This window comes from Dromiciops gliroides, chromosome 3, assembly GCF_019393635.1.
Source record: "Dromiciops gliroides isolate mDroGli1 chromosome 3, mDroGli1.pri, whole genome shotgun sequence".
NCBI classification, from domain to species: domain Eukaryota; kingdom Metazoa; phylum Chordata; class Mammalia; order Microbiotheria; family Microbiotheriidae; genus Dromiciops; species Dromiciops gliroides.
This window is the reverse complement of record NC_057863.1, coordinates 330,180,841-330,203,130: the sequence shown is the minus strand read 5'-3', so window position 1 is coordinate 330,203,130 and position 22,290 is coordinate 330,180,841. Positions and strand designations below refer to the sequence as shown.

General features: G+C 39.4%; 1 protein-coding gene across 1 annotated transcript in view; it reads left to right on the top strand.

Moving 5' to 3' along the window:
• The first annotated feature begins 10,841 nt into the window (after positions 1–10,841).
• Positions 10,842–22,290, top strand: part of CD80 (CD80 molecule) — a 33,043-nt gene continuing 21,594 nt past the window's right edge. Inside the window, 2 exon segments of the mRNA XM_043993501.1 lie at positions 10,842–10,946; positions 14,157–14,201. Of these exon segments, the coding sequence (XP_043849436.1) occupies positions 10,842–10,946; positions 14,157–14,201 (150 nt within the window).

Here is a 22,290-nt window from a genome sequence, read left to right as displayed (position 1 = left end):
GGTAAATCGGGCTAACACTGTTTGCCTCCATTTCCTCATCTGTAAAATGAGCTGGAGAGCAAATGGCAATCTACTTCAGTATTACTTGCCAAGAAAAACCCCCAAATGAGTCATGAAGAGTAGTACATCACTGAAATGACTGAACAACAAAAATGTGTGAGACAAGGACAGCTTGACTGAAATGTGATGGGTTGGAAGAAGAATAACACCCCTCCTCCCCCAGAAAAAAAAAAAAAAAGCCTGAGATGGTACTTTGTGGCTACATTGTAGAGAGCTTTAAATGTCAGCCTGTGGAGTTGTTGTTTTTTTGTCCTAGGGGAATTAGGGAGATTTTTGAGAAGGATAGAGATATGGTCCAATCTATCTTGGGACTATTAATTTGGTAGTTTTTGAGAAAATGGATTGGGAAGGGAACTGAAAGTAGTGAGATCAAGTAGGGGGCTATTGAAATAATCCAAGAGAAAGAGTCAGAGCATGAACTGATTTAGTAGCCATGTGAATAATGAGAAGGGAATGGATATAAGGTAAAATTATTAAGACTTGGCAACTAATTAAATATGTGGGGTGAGGGGGGGTAAGGGTGAGAAAGAGGAAGAGTCATGATTGATAATTTAATTAGAAACCTGGGTGACCAGAAAGATGGTGTTGGCCATAAGGGAAATCAATTAGGAAGCTTTGAAATTAAGGTACTGCAGAAAAATATGATTTAGTCTGACTTCAAGTTAAATATCCACTAACAGCAGAGAACTTTGAAAGCAATGCATCACTCAAAATAAAGGTCCCCATATATGCCAAATATTCACAAACAGCACATTTGTAGTAAGGAGGGAAGTGGGTGTTGATTAGAGGAATGACTAAACGAATTGTGGCACATTGACATAATGGAATATCATTATACTATAAAAAAACAAATGAATAGGAGGAATTCACAAGAAACATGGAAGCGTATGACTGATGCATAATAGTGAAGAAGCAGAACTGAGAGGAATACACATACACACATCTCCACATGTATTTCTGCACAAAAATGTAAATGAAACTGTATACATATAAATTAAATTATGCTAAAATATAACAAAAGTCAGACTACATGCTATGACCAATCTTGGTCTAGAGTAATGAGAATGAAATACACTTGTCATTTTCCCCATAGAAAAGATGTGACCATAGGTGTAGAAAGTTGCATGCACTATCAGTCATAAGTTACTCTGTGATTGGTTAAGGGGGAGGTTCTATGGCCATGGGTAGACAGTATACTGGAAAGTAATTGAGGGGGTGGAAAGATCATTAAAACATCAGTCAGGGGCAGCTAGGTGATGGAGTGGATAGAGTTCTGGCCCTGGATTCAGGAGGACCTGAGTTCAAATCCAACCTCAGACACTTGACACTTACTAGCTGTGTGACCCTGGGCAAGTCACTTATCCCCAATTGCCTCACCCAAAAACAAACAAAACAAAAAAAAAAATCAGTCAACCAGTATACAGCAAAATAAAGAGGCTATCAGAAATTTGTGGTTCCCTTGCTGCCTCCTTGCTCTCTCTGCCATTCTTAACTAGATGCATTTACTTAATGCTTTTAATTATGACCTTTGAGCTTCCCATACCTGGTATGGTTCTTATAATTACAGGAGGCATTTTAAAAGCTCTTGCCTGGACTCAAACCTTGCTTTACTATCAAAGCCATCTCATGGTCTCTTTGATGCTTTGTCTATCTATGTCTGTCTTTCTGGAATCCTGACCTATTGTTTCACTTTCAAGTCGGGTAATGGCATGGTTTCTTACACACCTGCCCTGCTTCTGATGACCTGCTCTAGCTGTAGACTCTGCTGCCAGCCTGATCTTTATCTCTGATGTTCTTTAATCTTGCCCTGCCATCCTGTTTGACATTACCTTGACTTCTGGATAGCTGGGTTCCTTCTGACTATTGCCTACATTATACTAGTGATGTCCAGCCAGTTCTTGCTTCAGTCCTCTCCGGCCTGGGTTTGGTGTTCTGTCTTTTTTTCATGTTTCTTGATTCCCCTAGGCCCAATGTTAAACATCCCTGCATATAACCAACTTTCTATCATCTTATTTATGACTAAGTGATAGGACTCTACTCACTAAGTGATGGGTCACAAAAACAAACAGGAAGCAAAAATATATACACATCTTTATTGAGTTGATTGACGTTTCCCTAAGATATCTGAGGAACAAGCTAAGTGTGATCTCAGGCATACTCATTTTGGATTTATAGGTAGTATTCAGTGGAATAGCTTGGGGGCCAGAATAAAGTAGTATACTAAATGGATCCATATTGGAGTAAGATTAAAATTAAAATGGTGCAACAAGACTCCTTTGTTTCATGGCATTATTTAGCTTTAAGTTCATTGTCTTCTTTACATAAAAGCACCTTTTGACCAACTTGCAACTCAGTACCTAATTCTAACTAATGAATACCAAAGGAGAAAAAGAAAAACAAAACCCCCTGTGGCAAATATGTGTAAGTCAAGAAAAACAAACATATATATATATATATATATATATAGTGAATTCTTAATTATCTGTGTTTGTCTTATGAATGAATAATCTGAGGGAGAGCGAAGAGCATTCTAGATCAGAGAAGCGGTATAGAGTTGGCATGGGGGAGGGATGGGCATAAGTACGTGTGGGTGTGCTTACTAAAAAGGACTTAGCTTGAGTAGTGGACAAAGTTTTTGCTCAAAAATTTTTACTTCTCTATTCAGTTGAAGTCCTGTGAGTTTGATTTCAGAGAATTAGAAAGTGGTTTAAGAAGAAAGAAGTAATACCTCTCAAGACTGCAATTGTTTCATCTCGAATTCTTATACTGTGAGGATCCAGGCCCTGGAATTCCCACAATGAAGGGGAATGATTTATGCAAACATGTTAGTTTGCTCTCAAATCAGCTATTGGCTCCATGGTTTCCAGAAGGAAAGAAGGAGAAATCTTCTTGTCAATTACATGGATTCAGAGGAACGATTAGGATTCCCTCATTCTAACATATACACTGTCTATTTGACATAGTAGGAGAATTTGTTGAATGGTGAGTGCTTAGTATAGTGCCTGGTAATCCTAGGTACTTTCATGTTCAATTGGTGGGTTGTTTTTTTTTTTCAGTTATCTCTGACTCTTCATGAACCATTTGGGATTTACTGGCAAAAATCCTGCAGTGGTTTGCCATTTCCCTTCTCCAGCTTTTTTTTACAGATGAGGAAATACAAAGGAAAAAAGGTTTTAAGTAGACTTGCACGCGGTTACACAGGAGTAAGCATCTGAGGCTGGATTTGAACTCGGGGGAAGTTCCTGACTCCAGACTTGCCGCTCTATCCACTGCTCCCCCTAGATGCACCCAGTAAGCACTTAATAAATGTTTACCGTTGTGGTTGGTTGCTGGGTTGTATAGTCCTGGAAAAGTCAGGAAAAACACTGGCACCTCTGTAGTCCTTTGGCACATAGTCATGTGTGCTACTCTAAGCATACCTTTTTCTAGCTGCTAATGGAGTGACATGCTGAAAGAGGAAAAAAATTAAATGAAATCTCCTATATATTTTGGTCAAACATGATATCTGGTTTTGTTACTATGGCAACAATGAGCCAATTACATGTAGGGATTAAGATTGCCCCCACCCTGGTTTTGGTCTGACCAAATAGCTGTACTGTTTTTCCTAGAAATCCAGAGATGGGAACTTCCAGGAACTCCACTATCCAAAGCTGGTAGGGAATTGTGGGGAATTAAATGCATCTTTCAGTTAGGAGAAAGCAGATTAGCTCTTTCTCTCTTCAAAGGTCAGAGCACAGAATTGGTTCCCATAACTTCAGTTCTACAAATATAACTTCCAATTCTATATCTTTGGTCCTGTCCCTCTTTCCCTGAATTTCTAAGCCCACTTCTCTACCTGCTAGACATTCTAACCTCCATCATCACTTCCAGCTCAAATATTCAAAACCATACTCATCTTCTTCCTCTTACCTCCCCACCCTTTGAACCAGCTCCCACTCTAGACATCCCTTATTTCTGTCACTGATACAGAGTCACACACATTCAGGTAGAAGTAAGGGGCAGGACCTATTTTTCTTCTTTTTTTTTATACCTAGCACTTAGCATAGGTGCCTGGAACATTGTAAGTACTCAATTAATCCTGAATTCAGAATTGGACTGAATTGAATACCTTAAAGTCATCCTTGGTTGTTTCCCTCTCTGTAGTATGTAGTCAGTAACCACTGATCAGTGATTCTTTTTTCACATCTCTTGAATACATTCCCTCCTTTCCTCTCCCACCAATTTCACCCTAGTTCAGGTCATCATTGCCATCTTCCAGGACTACTGCAATAACTTTCTAATTAGCCCTTTGGTCTCTAGCCTTTTCCTTCTTTGATACAATCCAGCAGAAGGCTGCCAAATAAGCTTTTGTTTTCATTCCTTATCTAAACATGGCAAACACCAGCAACAATGAACAACTCCATATACATGGAATAGAAAGAGATTTTATATGAAACTATAAATCCTTGCATCTATTTGTTTCATTTTTTAAAGTATTTAATAAATACAACATGCTTTCAAAACTGTCTGAATGGTCTATGACTCCCTTTGAACCTTCTGTTCATTTCTGTGAATTATCATAAATGCTTCGTTAACTCTATTTTCTTCCTGTTCCTCTTTTTTTTTCTTGCATCACCATCACTAATCCTTTCCTACCCCTTTACCCACAGCAAATAAGCACAGTCAAGCAAAAGATTCACAAATTGGCTACGTCAGAAAACGTATGTCCATATGTCTGGTAGAGAAGAGGAGCACATTTCCATCTAGTACATACTTCTCTGTAAGGAAAGAATAGCATGTTTTATTCCCAGTTTTCTGGAGTAGTGGGTCATTACATGGATCAGGCAAAGTTCTCAATCTTTCAAAGCTGCTTCTCTGTAACAATGTTATAGTTACTGTATAAATTGTCCTCTTGGTTCTATTTTACACTGAATCAGTTTGCGTAAATAATCTCAGATATTCTCTGAATCTGTCTTCTCATTTTTTATGACACAATAATATTCTACTATATTTATACATCAAATTTGTTCAACAGTGCTCTCCAATTGTTGAGCACCTTAGTTCTTTGTTACAATAAAAGGTGATTCTATGAATATTTTTGTGTAGGTTGGTCCTTTCCCTCTTTCTTTCATCTCTTTGGAGTATATACCTAACTTTGATATCACTGGATCAAAGGGCATGCACATTTTTTGGCTTTGGGGGATAGCCAGATAATCTTTCTGAAGTACCATTTTGTATTTGTTAATCCCCTCTCAGAAACTTTAAGTTTTCCCATTGTCACCAATATTAAATCTCTACTACTTAGTCTACTAGAGCCTTCCATGATATGGCCCTAATCAACCTCTCCAAGCCTTATTTTTTGTGAAATAAGTATTCCATAATGTGACTAGATAGGTAGATAGATAGATAGATAGATAGATAGATAGATAGATAGATAGATAGATAGATAGATAGATAGATAGATAGATAGATAGAGATATACAGAAGGCAGCTAGGTGGTACAATGAATGGAGCACAGGGCCTGGAGTCAGAAAGACTCATCTTCCTGAGTTCAAATCCAAACCTCAGACACCTACTCACTGTGTGACCCTGGGCAAGTCACTTAATCCTGTTGGCTCAGCTTCCTCATCTGTCAAATAATCTGGAGAAGAAAATGGCCAACCCACTACAGGATCTTTGCCAAGAAAACCCCAAATGGGTCAAACACGACTGAAACAATTGTTACAACAACAACAAAGTGGGGGTTATGCATACACGTATATAACCAAATGGTATATATTTGTATGTACATGTTTCTATATATACATTTCTATCCATATAACATGTATGGATAGCTCTACATACATGAAGATAGCGTGTATGTATACAAATATATATTTATACTTGAGTCTGTCTAGATCCCTCAGGACAGGGATAGTATAATGTAACTTGTTTGTACCCCCAGGGCCTACCTCAATGCCCTGAACATAGATGTTCAATAGATTCTTTGCTATTGATGGATGGTTGTGACAGTTACAAAAGCCCTTACTTCACATGGTACCCCTGGTTAACCTGGATTCTCAACGAATATGTGCAGCAGGAAAAATAATCAATTTCCATTTTTTTTCTACTAACATCTCTATTACAGAATCATCATAGTCCTTCTCCAATCTGTAAAGAAATTCAATTTTACCCTTTTAAAACTCATCCGTGGGGCAGCTAAGTGGTGCAGTGGATAGAGCACTGACCCTGGATTCAGGAGGACCTGAGTTCAAATCTGGCCTCAGACACTTAACACTTACTAGCTGTGTGACCCTGGGCAAGTCACTTAACCCCAATTGCCCCAAAAGAAAAAAAAAAACTCATCCGTACCAATGAACAGCCCTAGTGTAATCAAAGAGTTGATGGTTGTCATAAATATAGTGTACATAGTTCCTAGGATCAATCAACAAATAATTAACCATCACCTCCTGTCTGCCAGGTCCTCTGAATTTCTCATAATCAGCTATGAGGATACAAATACAGTGAATGCAGCAATCCCTGTTCTCAAGGAGATTACTTTTTACAAAATTTTAAATGTATCTTTTCCTCCCTTAGAACCTGTTGCTTCTTTTCTTTTTTTTTTTTTTGAGGAAATGAGGGTTAAGTGACTTGCCCAGGGTCACACAGCTAGTAAGTGTCCAAGTGTCTGAGGCTAGGTTTGAACTCAGGTCCTCCTGACTCCAGGGCCGGTGCTTTATCCACTTGCCCACCTAGCTGTCCCTGGGAGCTTACTTTTTAAAGGAGAGACAACAAGGGACATATGTGATTATATGCATCAGAAGATCATAAATTTAGAAAATTAGTTACTACATAGATTCATAATAGTCAACATTATAAATTATTTGGACAGGTTGGTAAGGCAGGATAGAGAAATGTGGATTGGGCATGAGTCCATTTAGGTAGATTTATAACAACAACTGCTATTGTTGTTGTTGTTATGAAAGACTATGTTAAATAGTAGATAGAGGCTTAACTGTAAGTAGACCCTGGGTTCAAGTCTTGTCTTTGACACATACTAGCTATGTGGACCATGGCCCTGTCGCTTAACTTTGCAATGTCCCTAGGTAACTCTTTGAGACTGTAAGTTGCAAATAGTTGCTGATCAGCAACAGAGACGGAGTTTCCATAATGGGATTCCCATACACTGATGAAAACATAGGTTCCGACCCAAATCTACCCCAAGCATGTGAAGGTTTCCCTGGCCCAATGAGAATGATTTGTTCCAAAGGCCACAAAGGCAGCTGGACAGCACTGTGGAGTGCTTAGAGCTTGGTCAGACACCTTCTCTTCCAAGAAGGAAGCATGTTCCATCCTTCTGGCCTGATGAAAGCAGGTCATTGCAGTTTCTCTGAGGTTAGCTTTCTCTTATTGTTCTCTTTGGTTATCTATTCTAGTCATTGCATCCATTGGTCTCTAGTTCTGTTTACTCTGCATTAAATTGATAAAGTCTTCCCATGTTACTCAGAATTCCCTCATCTTCAACATTTATTACTGCACAACATTTCATGACATGCATAAACCAGTTTGTTTCATCACTCCGCGGTATTATAGGAATCCATATTTTTTCCAGTTATTTGTTAGAATGGAAGTGCAGCTATGGATATCTTATAGCTAGATGATTAGAAGATAGAAGTCAGACAGATAGGTGATAGAGATAGATAGATGGTAGATAGATAGATAGATAGATAGATAGATAGATAGATAGATAGATAGATCGATAGAAGATAGATAGATAGATAGATGATAGAGAGAGATGGAGATAGAGAGAGGTGGAGAGAAAGCGTGAGAGATATATCGACACACAGGACTTCGCTTTCTGTCTTTGATTTCACAAGCTCCAATATTTAACAATGATTTGGAACCCCAAAAAAAGGTTAAAATTTTAGGTTGTATTAAAATATGTGTTACGTATAAGCCATGGGAAGGAATTGTCATAGGATATAAATCAGTTAGCCCCAACCCCCTCATCTTGCAGATAAGGAAACCAAAGCTCACATAATAAATGACTTGTCCAAGTTCACCACAGTTAGTAAATGTCAGAACCTCAGTTGAACTCAGGCTTTCTGACTCCAAACCCAATAATTCATTATACTGTATTTCACAGACATAAATGTATTATGCTAGTGAGATGACATCTGGAGTAGTTCATCAAGTCCTGGACACTACAGTTTAAAAGGGACACTGGCATTGATGATATGAGGACATACACTCATATATGTAATCACCTTGTAAAGCCAGTCAACTTTACACATCAATGCAAACAGGGACTGCCCTGCCCACTTTTACACAGTCACCTCTCAGCATGCCTATATCTGAATTCTGACTCTTTTCCCTACTTCAAAGCTGCCCCCTTGGAATACATTTCAGCTGATTTCACTTGTAGAAAAAGGGAGGGAGGTGGCAGAGCCAAGATGGTAGAGGAAGGGCCATATCTCCCCTAAGGTCTCCCCAATACCCATTCTATAGACCTTTAAATAATGCCATAGACAATTCCTAGAGCAGCAGAACCCACAAAAGGATACGGTGAATTGCTTTTCCAGCAAAGACAACTTAGAAGGTCCACAGGAAAGGTCCATTGTACCCGGATGAGAGTAGCGCACAGTTCAGCAAGACGGTGCAGCACAGGACCCAGTCACAGCACAGCAAATCAGGAGCAGGCCTGGGAAGCCACTGAGTCAGAAGGGGCAGTGACTGCTTCTGGAAACTCTCAGCCCACAGAGGACAGCAAGAGGGTTGAACAACTGATCAGAAGGAGATTACAGGAAGGGCGGGGGTCTCTTTGCTGGCACAGAGCTAGGTAGGCAATCACACTTGTATCATACCAATCTCAGGGAAGGTAGGAGTAAGCTGATGTACAAATATAAAATTATCCCCATGATATTCTGGGAGTAATGGTGAATATACCGTTACAGTTGAAAAAGTCATGTTTCCAGAGTCCATATCATCAGACCTAGAGAGGCAGGCTTTAGCACGCATGAATGCTGTCCAGAGAATGCATAGGTGAGATTGCATTTTACATTGATCTCCCATGTATGTGGTAGCTCATGGGTCCTTATCTCTTTCTTAACATATGTGTCAAAAATAGGAAGAGGTTTAGCCAGTGGGAGTGGGGAGATCCAATACCTATAAGTCCCCTTGGCAATTACAGGTAAAAATCCCTCAATGCATCAGGAGAACAAGACATGGTTGCCCTTAATTTCCATAGGAGTTCATGGCCCAGTAATTTGCAAGAGAGTTAGGCATATGGAGCAATGAATGTTTGACTGTAAGTAGGACCCATAGATACCATATAGGGAGTTAATTTTGGAGCTGAGTTTTTCCAAAACTCCAGACTACATTCAGAGATCCAATAGAATATATTCAGAGTCAGGTTTGTCACTAGGATTGATCTTGAGGCTCCTGTATATAATGAAGAGTCATTATAAATGTCCCCAACCCTTAAGGGTTACATGGGTGTCACAGGGAAAAGGAGGTGGTGGGGGTCCTTAGATATTCCTCTGTAAAGAATTACACTTTTCCACACAGTCCCAGTTAAAATTAAAATGGTCCTTTATTGGGTGTTGGGAAAGAGACCAAAAGGGAAGTCAAAGACTTCACCCCCGAGGAGGAGATGGCTTTCGAACATCTTCCTCCAGAACAGAAAGAAGGCAAAGTTATTTATAGAAGGACAGATGGGCTGACCATCTGACAATGGAAAGTTCCTTTTGCGTGTGGGGTGGGGTGGGGAAAGATTCTCGAGTGTCGAGTGAGAATGATTAGTCCTGACCTGACGGAGTTATCTCTGTCTCCTAGCTCAGGTAGTAGCCACACCCAACTGATTTTCCCTGCTATAGAATTTTATCTCCCCTTACTTCTTAGGTGTGTCCATCTAATATCTAGTTGGCCAAGCTAAACTTTAATAGCCTCTTAATTCTTGATATGTCTATCCTGTTATCTGGCCACTTTTGGTTTTGCTTCTCAAAGGAGGAAACTTCAGAGTTATCCTATTTATCGCATGGGGTTCATTATTTTCGGGAGGTGAATGGATGGGATAATAGGGTTCTAGGGCATCAGGTTCTGGAAAAGTAAAATCTTCAGAATCTACAGACCTTCCCCTCCCCCACACCTTCAGGCATCACTAGTTCTCTGAGAAAATCTAGAATTGTTTTAGGTTTTGTGTCCTCTGGGGGCCTCTAATGTCATTAAATCTCATTCGTGAGGCTGAAGTGGTATTCTGCCACTCCGAACTAGATTTCTAGACATTTCCTATAGGGGAGCCGAAATAGTTTGGATTGTGCTTGTTTGCTTAGGGGTAGTGGCATTTAACACCTATGCTTTGTTTTGCACCTCTGTCTTCTGATTAACTTTTTCCTCTCTTTTTCTCTCTATAATCCTTCCTGCCTTCTCTTTCTCTTTTTCTTCTGTACATCTCTCTTGCACCTCCTTTCCCACTTTCTCTTTCTCTTTTCTCTCTCTCCCCTCCCATTCACCTTATATACGTATAATGCAAATTTCTTTTATCCTTTCTGTGCTCAAGGCATTCCATCCTGGACACTGCCTCTCAAAATACCTCTTGATTTCTGGTAAAGATTGATTTACAAAATGACTACAAGTGAAATGTGCATCTCTAGGATTTAATGGATCTAATCCAACACATTGTCACTCAGTGGAGACTGATTTGTAGGTAAGAGGTGAAGAGGATAGCAAGGGAGATTGGGAGCAGGAAGGGTATGGATTAAAAATAGCCCGGAGGGTGGCACCACCACAACTGGGGCTGCTGAAAACCTGGAACAGTGGGTGGAATGGGCAGAGTAGCAGCAAAACGGGGAAGAGGCAATAGTGCCTTCACTGGAATAGCCGCAGAGGCAGAGCCGTTGTCTCAGCCACAGGCAGGGAAGGAGGAAGAGGTGTGGCCACTGAAGAAGGAGATGCCAAGTCCCAGTGGAAGGAGCAGGAAGGGGCAGGGCCACTACATCATGCACCAAGAAACTGATTATTAATAATTATTTTCTCACAATATGAAGGAATGACATATTTTTTAAAATAAAATTAAGGGGTGAGAAGAATGCACTGGGAGAAAGGGAGTGGTGAAATGAAGTATATTATCTCACATAAAAGAAACAAGAAAAAGCTTATACAGTGGAGGGGAAAATGGAGAGGTGAGAGGGAGTGAATGAACCTTACTCTCAACAGAATTGGCTCAAAGAGGGAATAACATATACATTCAATTGGGTATAGAAATCTATCTTATACTGCAGAAAAGTAGGAGGGGAAGTGGACAAGAGGAGAGTGGGATGGGTGCTAGAATGAGGGTAGGGGGAAGGGAGGAAGGGAGATAATTTGGAACTCAAAAGTTTTAAAAATGTATGTTAAAATTGTTTTAAAATATAATGGGGGAAATTAAAAATAAAAAAATAAAATATAATTGGGGAAAATAAAACACTAAATAAAAAGAATTTTACAAAGGTAGGGAGAGATCAGAGTTGGCCAATGCCAATGTTGCTCGCTGTAGGTTCACTGTCCCCTAGGGACACCTGTGAGATCGAGCTTTTTTTTTCTTTCGTTTAGAGTCTTCCTGAAATCACACCGTGTGGGTGTCTCCTCCAACCATGACTTCATGTCAAGTCAGCCCTAGGTTTGACTCTAACATTTCTGGGTCAAAGAAGGATCGGATCCTCTTATCATTTTAGGGAAGTGGTGGGGAAGTGACGTCTTCATGACATCGCTCTGAAAAAAAAGACTGTTAACCGACCAATTTGCCATTTCAAGGCTGGAAGCCCATGGAATAAGAGGGTCAGCTTGCCGTATAACTTTTCCTAGAGCAGAAAAGAAAGGAACTTATCTTCGGTAAGTACAGTTTTGTTCGTCTCAGTATGGGATGACTAAAGTTCAATGGGACTCTGTTGTTTTGGTTTTTTTAAACCAGCCCACTGGAACTTGTCGATTTGAATGAGTTTTGCCTCTTTCAAAGTAGGCCTCTTGGGAGACTCTCTCCTTCTTCCAGGTATAGTTGTCCAAAAGTTTTGTAGAACTCTTCTTTTAGAGTTGCCTTTAGCCTTGGAGTATGATTTTTTTTTAAATAGTGCTAAAACTTCCTCCTTCAAAAATGTTTTTGAAAATCCCCAAGTCTGGTGAATAAGGTGGTTTGAAATGTATTTTGACAAAAAAAAAAAGTTTTGTAACATAGGATTTGGAGAGAGAAGGGTCCTTGGGAATCACAGGTTCATAGATTTAGAAGCAAAATGAACCCTAGGAGCCACTGACCCTAACCCCCTGATTTCATAAATGAAAGAATTTAGGTGCTGAAAGCTGAACTGTCTTATTCAGACTCACAAATTATAATAATAATTAAAATCCCTGATCAGGACTTTGCGTGGCTCCTAAATTGTTCCTAAGAGAATATTTATCCAAGAATATCTCTGCCTCGTAGTCTCCAGTTCTGTTGGCCCAGGGAAATGAGAAGTCATTTCTAGTGAACGTCTGTAGGATCTTTCCACTGATATAGTCTATTCCACTTCTCTAGGTACTTAGTACTTTTACTTTTTCCCCTCAAATTTGTGATTTATTCATTTTTTTTGTTTTGTTTTGTTTTTAAGTGAGGCAATTGGGGTTAAGTGACTTGCCCAGGGTCACACAACTAGTATGCATTAAGTGTCTGAGGCCAGATTTGAACTCAGGTACTCCTGACTCCAGGGCCGGTGCTCTATTCCACTGCGCCACCTAGCTGCCCCTATTCATTTATTTTTAACATTCATTTCTTCAAATTTTGAATTTCCAGTCCTCTCCCTCTATTCAGTCTCTCACATTTGTTGAGAAGGCATGTAATATGATATCAATTATATTTGTTAAGTTACACAAAATTTATTTCCTTAATATTTTAACTAATCATTAGACGATGGTGCAGAAGGGGAATCTAAATCTAGTTGCAAATTTTTCAAGAAAACTTTGTTAAATTAAGAAACAAGATTCTTTTCAAATCTAGGCAAGTCCTTTTTGTTTCATTCTTTGTATTTATATCCCCAGCCCCGGAACATTAGGTGCTCAATTAATACTTGTGGATTGATTGCTCTGATTTTTCACCCTAGCCCAACAAAAGGCCTATTATGTTATAGTGATTACTTTAACCCTTGTATTTTGCTTGGAGAGAATGTTTATAAAGCACAGTGCCTGGCACATAATAGGTACTCCATAAATCCTTATTCCCTTTCCTATCTCCTTCACTTTGAATTTTTGGCAAGTTTGGACAAAAAATAATAGAAGTAATATTATTGAGAAATGTAATTATTTCCATATTACAATAACAAGAAGCTGACCATAGACTATATTGTAAATTAGACAGAAATGCAACCTCTTTGTGACCACTTTTACTTATTTTTGCTATCAGATGCAAGAAAAGTCCTTTCACAGGAGACACGTGAAACACTAGAATTTAAATTCATGAAATAAAAAAATATGGATTTCTTTTATTACTAAACAGCATAGATTTTTGTGGCATGTGTATAATTTGACAAAGAATGGTTGAAAGAAAACTGATTTTTTTTTTTAAAGGAGCATCCTTTGGCTGGTTTTGAAATAGGAAAATGAATTGATCTTCCCTAATAGAGATATTATTTTTTAAAGATTTTTAAGGGGCAGCTAGATGGCGCAGTGGATAGAACACCGGCCCTGGAGTCAGGAACACCTGAGTTCAAATCCAACCTCAGACACTTAACACTTACTAGCTGTGTGACCCTGGGCAAGTCACTTAACCCCAATTGCCTCACTAAAAAAAAAAAAAAAAAAGGATTTTTAAAAAGTTAAAAATTGTTTTAAGTGCTTTAAGGGCCCAGCTTTAATAGAGAACCACACATTGAACAGCTATTTTAAAACCTCAGGAAAACCCTCTAGAGTTTTGATGAATGGTAATCATCATGGGCTTCTTCCTGTTTCTTCTACCCATGTGGGGAGAGCCCAAAACGCTGCTCATCCTTGTCTTTGCCTTTGACATTTTATTTTTATTTTCTCTTCTTGGATCCCAGGCATTTGGAGAAAAGCTTTCCTGGATTGGAACCGCGGGATGGCCCTGCCCTGGCTTTTATTCCTTGTGGGACTTTTGAATTTTCTGCCTATTTCCTCAGGTAATCAACTTTCAGGGGCTTATCACACTCACTACTCCTGGTGAGGTGAGGGGCACAGGGTTGGAGTTTCCCCTAGAATCACACTGGTTCTAGGGATTCAGGATGGTGGTGCTGTATAATGGTTTCTTGTTGCATGAAGTTAATCAGTGCACTGTGATGTATGTTTGGTGTCTTCTTCAAGAGGCACTCTTGGATTAGTTTTGTTTGCTCTGCACCTGTAGGGGGACATCCAATTAATCAAATCTTTCTTCTGGGTGAGGTTGTGAAGAAGCTGCTTCAGCAACACTAAAAAGCAGCAAGGATGAGCTATTTCAGTCCCAGAAAACATAAGAAGGAAGCATACTTCCTTCTTTTTGGTAGAGAGGATTATGGATACAGAATGTTACCTATTCTATCAGACTTTGTTGGCCAGTTTTGCTGGGAGTGGATACCACCCTGAGGAATGATTGATAGGTTTTTGGTTTGGGTTTGTTTTTTTTAATAGGCATCAATTTTTTTAAAGGCATTAATTAAATTAATTAAAGGCATTTTTTTTTAAAGAAGTTTCCTCAGGGAATAGGAATCAGGTTTTAGGGAATGGTTTCCTTCCAACAACTGGAAACTAGAACAACTGGTTATGTACATTGGAATGATCAGAAAGCTAGGGATCTAATCTCTAGCCATAAAGTGGCCTGACGTCTGTCTTTGGTGGGATGGTCCCAGTATGAATACACTGGAAAAGAGCATTGGCTTTGGAATTAGGGGACCTCGGTTTAAATCCTGACTGTCAATTACTAGTTGTAACTTTAAGAAAGTTACTTCACTCTTCTGAACTTCAGTCTCCTTATCTATAAAGATATATTGCTGTGTGTGTACTAGAAACAACAGGGCTTCTTACATTTTTCCACTCACAATCCATTTTACCTGAGAAATTTTTACATGACATATGTAGGTATATAAAAAATTTTATGTGACATATGTAGATATATAAAATAGGTATAGGGGGCAGCTAGGTGGTTCAGCGGATAAAGCACTGACTTTGGATTCAGGAGTACCTGAGTTCAAATCTGGCCTAGATACTTGACACTTACTAGCTGTGTGACCCTGGGCAAGTCACTTAACACTCATTGCCCTGCAAAAAAATAATAATAATTTAAAAATTAAAAATAAAATAGGTATACATAACCTTTAATTGTTGTGAAATTGTTCATGACCCCCACATTCAGTTATATGACCCCTTATGGGGTCCCACGGTTTAAGAAGTTGGTACTACATGACTCTAAGGTCCCTTCTATCTCTAAATCTATGATCCTCTGACTGTTCACTTACCCAGTATATGTGGTATAGTATCCATGAAAGGGACTTCTTGACCCACCCAGATATGATAGAATTTCAACTTCCTCTACTGTGCAACTATGTGCTTTATCATCAATCAATAAACATGCATTAGGCCACTAATCTGTACCAGGCATTGTGCTAGGTTCTACAAGAACCAGGAAAGAGACAGAATAGCAGCTCTGTTGTATTTCTTTTGAAAACACTTGCCTCACAGTGGCCTGGTGAGATTAGTACCCACCAGTATATAACTACCAGCCCTATTTTATAGGGGAGGAAGCTGAGGTTCCAAAAAGGATAAGTGATATGTCCACACTCACACAGTTGCAAAATATCAAAGCAGGTGTTCCAGGTTCAGGCTGTAAGCCTAGGGCTGATTCTCCTCTTTTCCAACTCATCTTTGAGGTGAATTGAGATAAGGTCGTTGCACTGGCTTCTTCCCCCTCCTCTTTCTTCTCTCTCTAATTTGGTGCCCTCTTCATTTCTTCCTCCTCTTTTTCTTCTCTTTTTCCTTTTCTCTTCTCTCCTTGTTCATATTCTTTAATTTTTTCCCTCTCTCCTGTAACTCTAAGCTTCTCTCTCCATCTTCTTTATCATAGACAACCAGCAACTCCCCACACCAATTGATCAGAGCTGGAGGGTACATTGCTCTGGGGGGGGGGTGTGCCAGGGCCAGCTCAAACAGGCAATTGTTAAATATCCAGTATGAGCATTAATACCTCAAAAATCCCCAAAACATTATGAATCAGGGCTTTGATTATTATTTTATTGATTTTCTAGACTTAAGAAAGTGGTAAAGACAATTTTAACAATGCAAATGAAGTTGAAAAATGTGTCAACCATGCAAAAGCTTCTTAAACTGTGAGTCATGTTATACAAAATTTAATAATTTAGATACAAATGAGATGGTTAATGAATATATCAACCACCTGGATTTGATGGAGCTATCTTATTATCTAAAAGAATCTTATGAAACCTTGGATTAACTAGATCAAAATGCCCTCCAACTCTACAAGTTGTTGTCAAGCAAACCCCAGAGATATTTGGGTATTGTATACCATTTGCCTCTCCAAATGTTTCAGAGTTTATGGCTTGCAGATAAGTTCCTATCTACTGTGACTTCCTTTCTCAAGATAATTAGTAGATGTTATGGCTCTCTAACAAACACCTTCATCTGCTAGAGCCATCCTGTCTTCCTCCTCTATACTTGTGAAAAATATGTGGGTACCTTTATCTTCATATACTCTTGTCATATTGTTTGCTTTTAAGTTGAACCGTCAAACTGATTTTTATCATATTAATGAAACTGAGAATAGACAGGAAACCAAAACTTAATCCATCTGGATCTGATCAATCTACCAATAAAGATCAAAAACTTTGGATTACCAATGTCTGTAACCAGTGAGTAAAGAAGATTTAAATACTTTTGCTCACAAAGGAATTTTGAGCTCTGTCTTTGGAAGGAGTACCCACATGTACATGCCCACTCGCTAATGGGACAATAAACTGGTTCTATTTCCCTAGCTGCTTTCTGATCTGGTCTGTGAATTTCTCACTGTTTTCCATAGGGGACAGTTATGAAAATACATTTTTTTCACAGTCATGACTGAGTCACATAACTGAATGTTGGGTCACAAAAAGTTTGGCAGTAAATGTTTGATTTCTATACTTATTTTATATACCCAGAGTCACGTAAAAATTTCTCGAGAGTGAAAAGGGGTCACAAGTGGAAAAAATTTAAGAAGCCCTGATCCATACATCCCTACACACACCCTCCTCGGTCAATTGTTAAACATTTACCAGCATATACCTGCACTGCTCTTGCTTCAGTGAGCCTTGTCCATTTGGAAAATTGACCTTGGAGGCTAGCATTTGGTAGATCTGTTACTTGAATTACAGGTAACCTAAATGGAGCAGTTAACACTTCTGCTGTAGGTTAGAGATAATGAAAGTCTGCGAGGGGAAGAAGGAGAGCATACTTCCTAACTAAAAACTGAGCAGATACATAGACAAAATTGAGTAGAAAGTGGAAGGTGAGGGAGAAGGCTTAGTTCTAGCTGGGTCTAAGCCCAAGACTTTTTTTTTTTTTTGGAGGAGTGAGGCAATTGGGGTTAAGTGACTTGCCCAGGGTCACACAGCTAGTAAGTGTTAAGTGGCTGAGGTCAGATTTGAACTCAGGTCCTCCTGAATCCAGGGCCGGTGCTCTATCCACTGCACCACTTAGCTGCCCCACGGATGTGCCACCTAGCTGCCCCAGCCCAAGACTTTTTTTTGCCTTTACTGAAGTAGGTAGAATTTTTTTGTTCTTTTAGTTGTTTATATGTGTATTGCACATGTGACTATGAGCAAACCACTTAAGCTTAGGCCCCAGGCAACTCTCTAACTCTACAAGTTACAAATGAGTTCCTGATCTATTTTGGTTGAGGGAGTTTCCATCCAGAATAGTTGTATTTATAATGTACACATGTATACATAGGTTGTCTTAAAAGCCCTAGTTCAGTTTTGTACTAAGAGGGCCTTCCCTTGCTTTTCTGTGAACAGGAAACTCCATCTCGGTGCAGCTTTGCACTAAGATTTTTGGGACACCCTCTTTATACATGTGTAATATAAACACACATAAATGTCCTATATGGAACTCTAGAACTCAAAACAAATCTTTCCAATTCTAAGACCAGCACATGATGATGTTGATTGGTGGTGATAATGAGTGTATGCATATATGTGTGTATGTACATAGATACATATGCCTACATAGATACATATGCCTACATAGATACATATGCCTACATACATGCACATGTACATATACATGAACACACACGTGTGTATACTGACCAGATTGTGATGTGCATTGGTAGTAAGTCAGTAAACATTTACTAAGTCCTACTATGTGCCAGGTACCATGCTAAGTATTAGGAATACAAAAAGAGGCAAAAGACAACTCCAGCCCCCAGGGAACTTACAATCTAATGAGGGAGACAACAAGCAGGCAAATGTGTACAAACAAGTTATGTTACGGTATAAGTAAGAAATAATTAAGAGAGGAAAAGTCACTAGAATTAAGGAGAGTTGGGAAAGTTTTCCTATAGAAGAAAGAATTTTAGTTGGGACTTAAAGGAAACCCAGGAAGCCAGGAGGTAGACATGAGGAGGGAGAACGTTCCAGGAATGGAAGACAGCCAGAGAAATAAGCAGAGTGGATAGAATATCTTGTTCGTGGAACAGCAAGGAAGTCTTCTATCATGCTCACATATATGCACCTACATCTATGTGTATATGTAGCTGTACATAATGCATAGTAAGTAATATGTGTGGGCTCAGTGGATGGAGTACTGAACCTGGAGTCAGGAATACTCATCTTTGGGAATTCAAATCCAGCCTCAGATACTTACTAGCTTTGTGACCCCTGGGCAAGTTACTTAACCCAGTTTGCCTCGGTTTCCTCATCTTTCAAATGAGCTAGAGAAGGAAATGCCAAACCACTCCAATATCTTTGCCAAGAAAACCCCAAATGGGGTTAAGAAGAGTCAGACACAAATGAAAATGACTAAACAATAACAAATGTATGTACATGTACATGTACATGCAGGTATATATGTATTCCTATATGTACACATATATGCTCTATTCTTATAGAAATCCTAAAAGTTGTGTGTATGTGTATACATACACAGAGACTTAGGATTTCTATAATCTAAGACCTACTTTTCCTAGGGATCAGAGGATCATAGGGCTAAGAAGGTTATAGATTTGAATTATAAAGAGCCTCAGAGGTAATCTAGTCCCTATATAGTTATATCTAAACATATATAGTTATATAGATATACAGGGTATCCCAAAATTCTTAGTGCAGTTTAAATCAAGTAAAGCTCAGCACTAAGAATTTTGGGACACCTTATAAATAAATAGATGGGTAGATAGGTAAGTAGGTAGATATAAATAGCTCACAGTATATTTCATCATCAACTAAAGGGTGGGCCAAAAGTCATGCTGTTTTAATAACTTTTTGAAAATTATTTTTTTCTTTATTTTTAGCCATTTATGAGATTTGCTTTTCTACACATAATGTAAATTCATTTCCTATATATACTGTATATGATGCTATAGTATTATAAATTAAAACCCAAAATAAAGGAGTTATTATTGAGACCCCCTTCATGATTTTTGGCCCGCCCTGTAGAAGAGTTATATATGTGGTTGTCCTTGAGGGATTTCGTGGAAGGAGAGGAAAAGGAGGAACTGACACAGATACAACCATTTTCAAAAAGTTACAGTAGAAAAGCAGTAGTCTGGAGAGTCAGGCCCTTACCTCCAAAGGGCTTGAGAGGAAAGAAGGACTCCTTTCAGGTGCCAGGGGAATAAGACACTGTGTGGGGGTTGGAGATCGGGGAGGTACAATGTGGGGAGGGAGCATTGGTTGCAATGACCCCTGGGGAGTTACGCTTGGTTGGAGTGAGGTAGCAAGAAAAGGCATGGGAGGAAATGTACCTCTTTGTGTGTTGTTGTACTAAGACAAAACTCCAGTCACCCCAGGCTAGTTACTGCTCTGATTTTAGATTTTCCTGAGAAGAAAGTCCTTAGGAGAGATGACTTGTAAGTCTTTAACTAGGGCTTCTGTTTCCCTAGTAACATGGAGGAAGTCATTTACCCTTTGTGGGCCTCAGTTTCCACTCCTATAAAATGAGATGGGATGCATTAGATTGTCTCTTGGGTCACTTCTATCACTGACATTCTCTACATCCAGCCAAGACAATTTTAACCTTCCTTAGTGAGTCAGTTAAGATCAGCCATCTGTAATGATGAAAGTGACCTATGAGTTTAAATTAAAGAATAGGAAGTTTTTCAGGGGCCCAATACATTTCCTCCAACAGTTAGTATGGCCATGAATGGGTCAAAAACTCCCCTTAACTTCCAGTTCAGAAAAAATATTGGGTAAAAAAGAAAACAGAGGCAAAGGGGAAATTTAGCTCTCAAGCAGGATGAACTTAACCTTTGGGGAGAATTCTGAAGAGCCTGAACTGAATTTAAACACATTTAAAAGGAAGTCTGTTTAACCAACAGACCTCTCCCCCAGCAGTAAAAAGCAGCAGCAAAAAGAGGCAAAATGGGGGGCAGCTAGGTGGTGCAGTGGATAGAGCACCGGCCCTGGAGTCAGGAGGACCTGGGTTCAAATCCAGCCTCAGACACTTAACACTTACTAGCTGTGTGACCCTGGGCAAGTCACTTAACCCCAATTGCCTCACTTAAAAAACAAACAAACAAAAAGAGGCAAAATGATAGAGTTAGTAAGTGATCAGGGAACTAAACCCTGGGAAAAATGGATGAAATTATTCTTGAGCTGAAGACTGGGGGAAGGGGAGTTTTCAATCCTTAGTTACTTTGGGGTTTAATTGCTTAGTACATTAAGCGATCAATGGCTATTTATAAAGGTAGCATAGTAGAGTAGAAAGTGGGCTGGATTTGGGGTCAGAGAAATTCCACCTCTGATACATACTACCAAGATGACCTTGGGTAAATCACTTACCAGCCATGGATCACAAATTCCTCGCCTGTCAAATGTGCTAAATGGCCGTTACAATCCCTCCCAACTCTCAATCTATAGTCCTATTGAGCTGATGGACACAATAAATGGATATTCACTTTACACTTGTCATAGTGCTTATTCTTGGTTTCAGATCAACATATAGGGAAGGATTCAGAACCAGTCACTGCGTGGTGTTGATTGGGGAGGCATTAGGAATTCAGAAGAAGGTGACAGATCAAATTGGGGAGTGAAATAGCTGGAGAAGTCTTAGAAGAGATGAGGCTTGAGCTGAACTTTGAAGGGTGAAAAGGGTTTAAGGAAGAGGAGGGAAGGAAAGAGAGAATTCGGGGCCAGAGGAATTCCACAATTGAGAACAATGGTGAGAATTGGTGGTTGGGTGGGTGCAGGACTGCTGAGACCCACTTCCTTGGCAGAATGTCTACACTGAGGGTCTTTAAACTAGAGAGGGCTTTTGAGGGTATCTAACTCTCCTTTTTATGAATGAGGAAACTGAAGTAAAGAGGAGTAAAGTGACTTATTCATGGTCACATAGGGAATAAGTGGCAAGACTTAGCTTCTACCACAGAGCAGCTAAGTGGTGTGTTGGATAGAGCAACTGATCCTAGGGGAGGAGGACCCAAGATCAAAGACACTTACTAGTTGTAAGTCACTTAACCCAGAGATTGCCTCTGGAAAAAAAAAAAAAAAGACAGTTTCCATCACACATCCTCTGACTCCAAATTGAGTTTAGTATTCCATAATACTTAGTTCATAGTACTCTAAATTGCTGACAAATGGGGAATAATCTCCCTAGTCCTCCAGTTCCTCCTTCTTCATGACAACCCTCACCCCACTCACAGTGCTTTGGGCTATAAAAGGCCCTTAAGAAAAAATATTTACAAATAGTAAAGTTAACAGAATCTAAATTGAATTCCAACTCTACTTGTGTGATCCTGCACAAATCAATTGTTGTCTCTGGGCCTCGGTTTACTCCTCTGTCAAACGAGAGGGAGATGGATTAGATAACCCCTGAGGCTCCTTATAACTCAAATCTATGGAATTCCCTAGGATAAGTAGGTCAGAGATTATCGAAATCCTAAGAGTCAGTCAAAGAAAGACTTTCATCTCCCTTCACATCTGTATAGGGCTATAGTTTAACCTGTTTTAAAATGGTTCCCTTCTTCTTACCCCTCCCCCAGTCTTCAACCTTCTCATAAACCAGGGACCACAGATGCAACCTGGCCTTGCAGCAGGCAGGGGAACGCTCAGGAGATGACTCTCTTCCTTATTGGGGAGG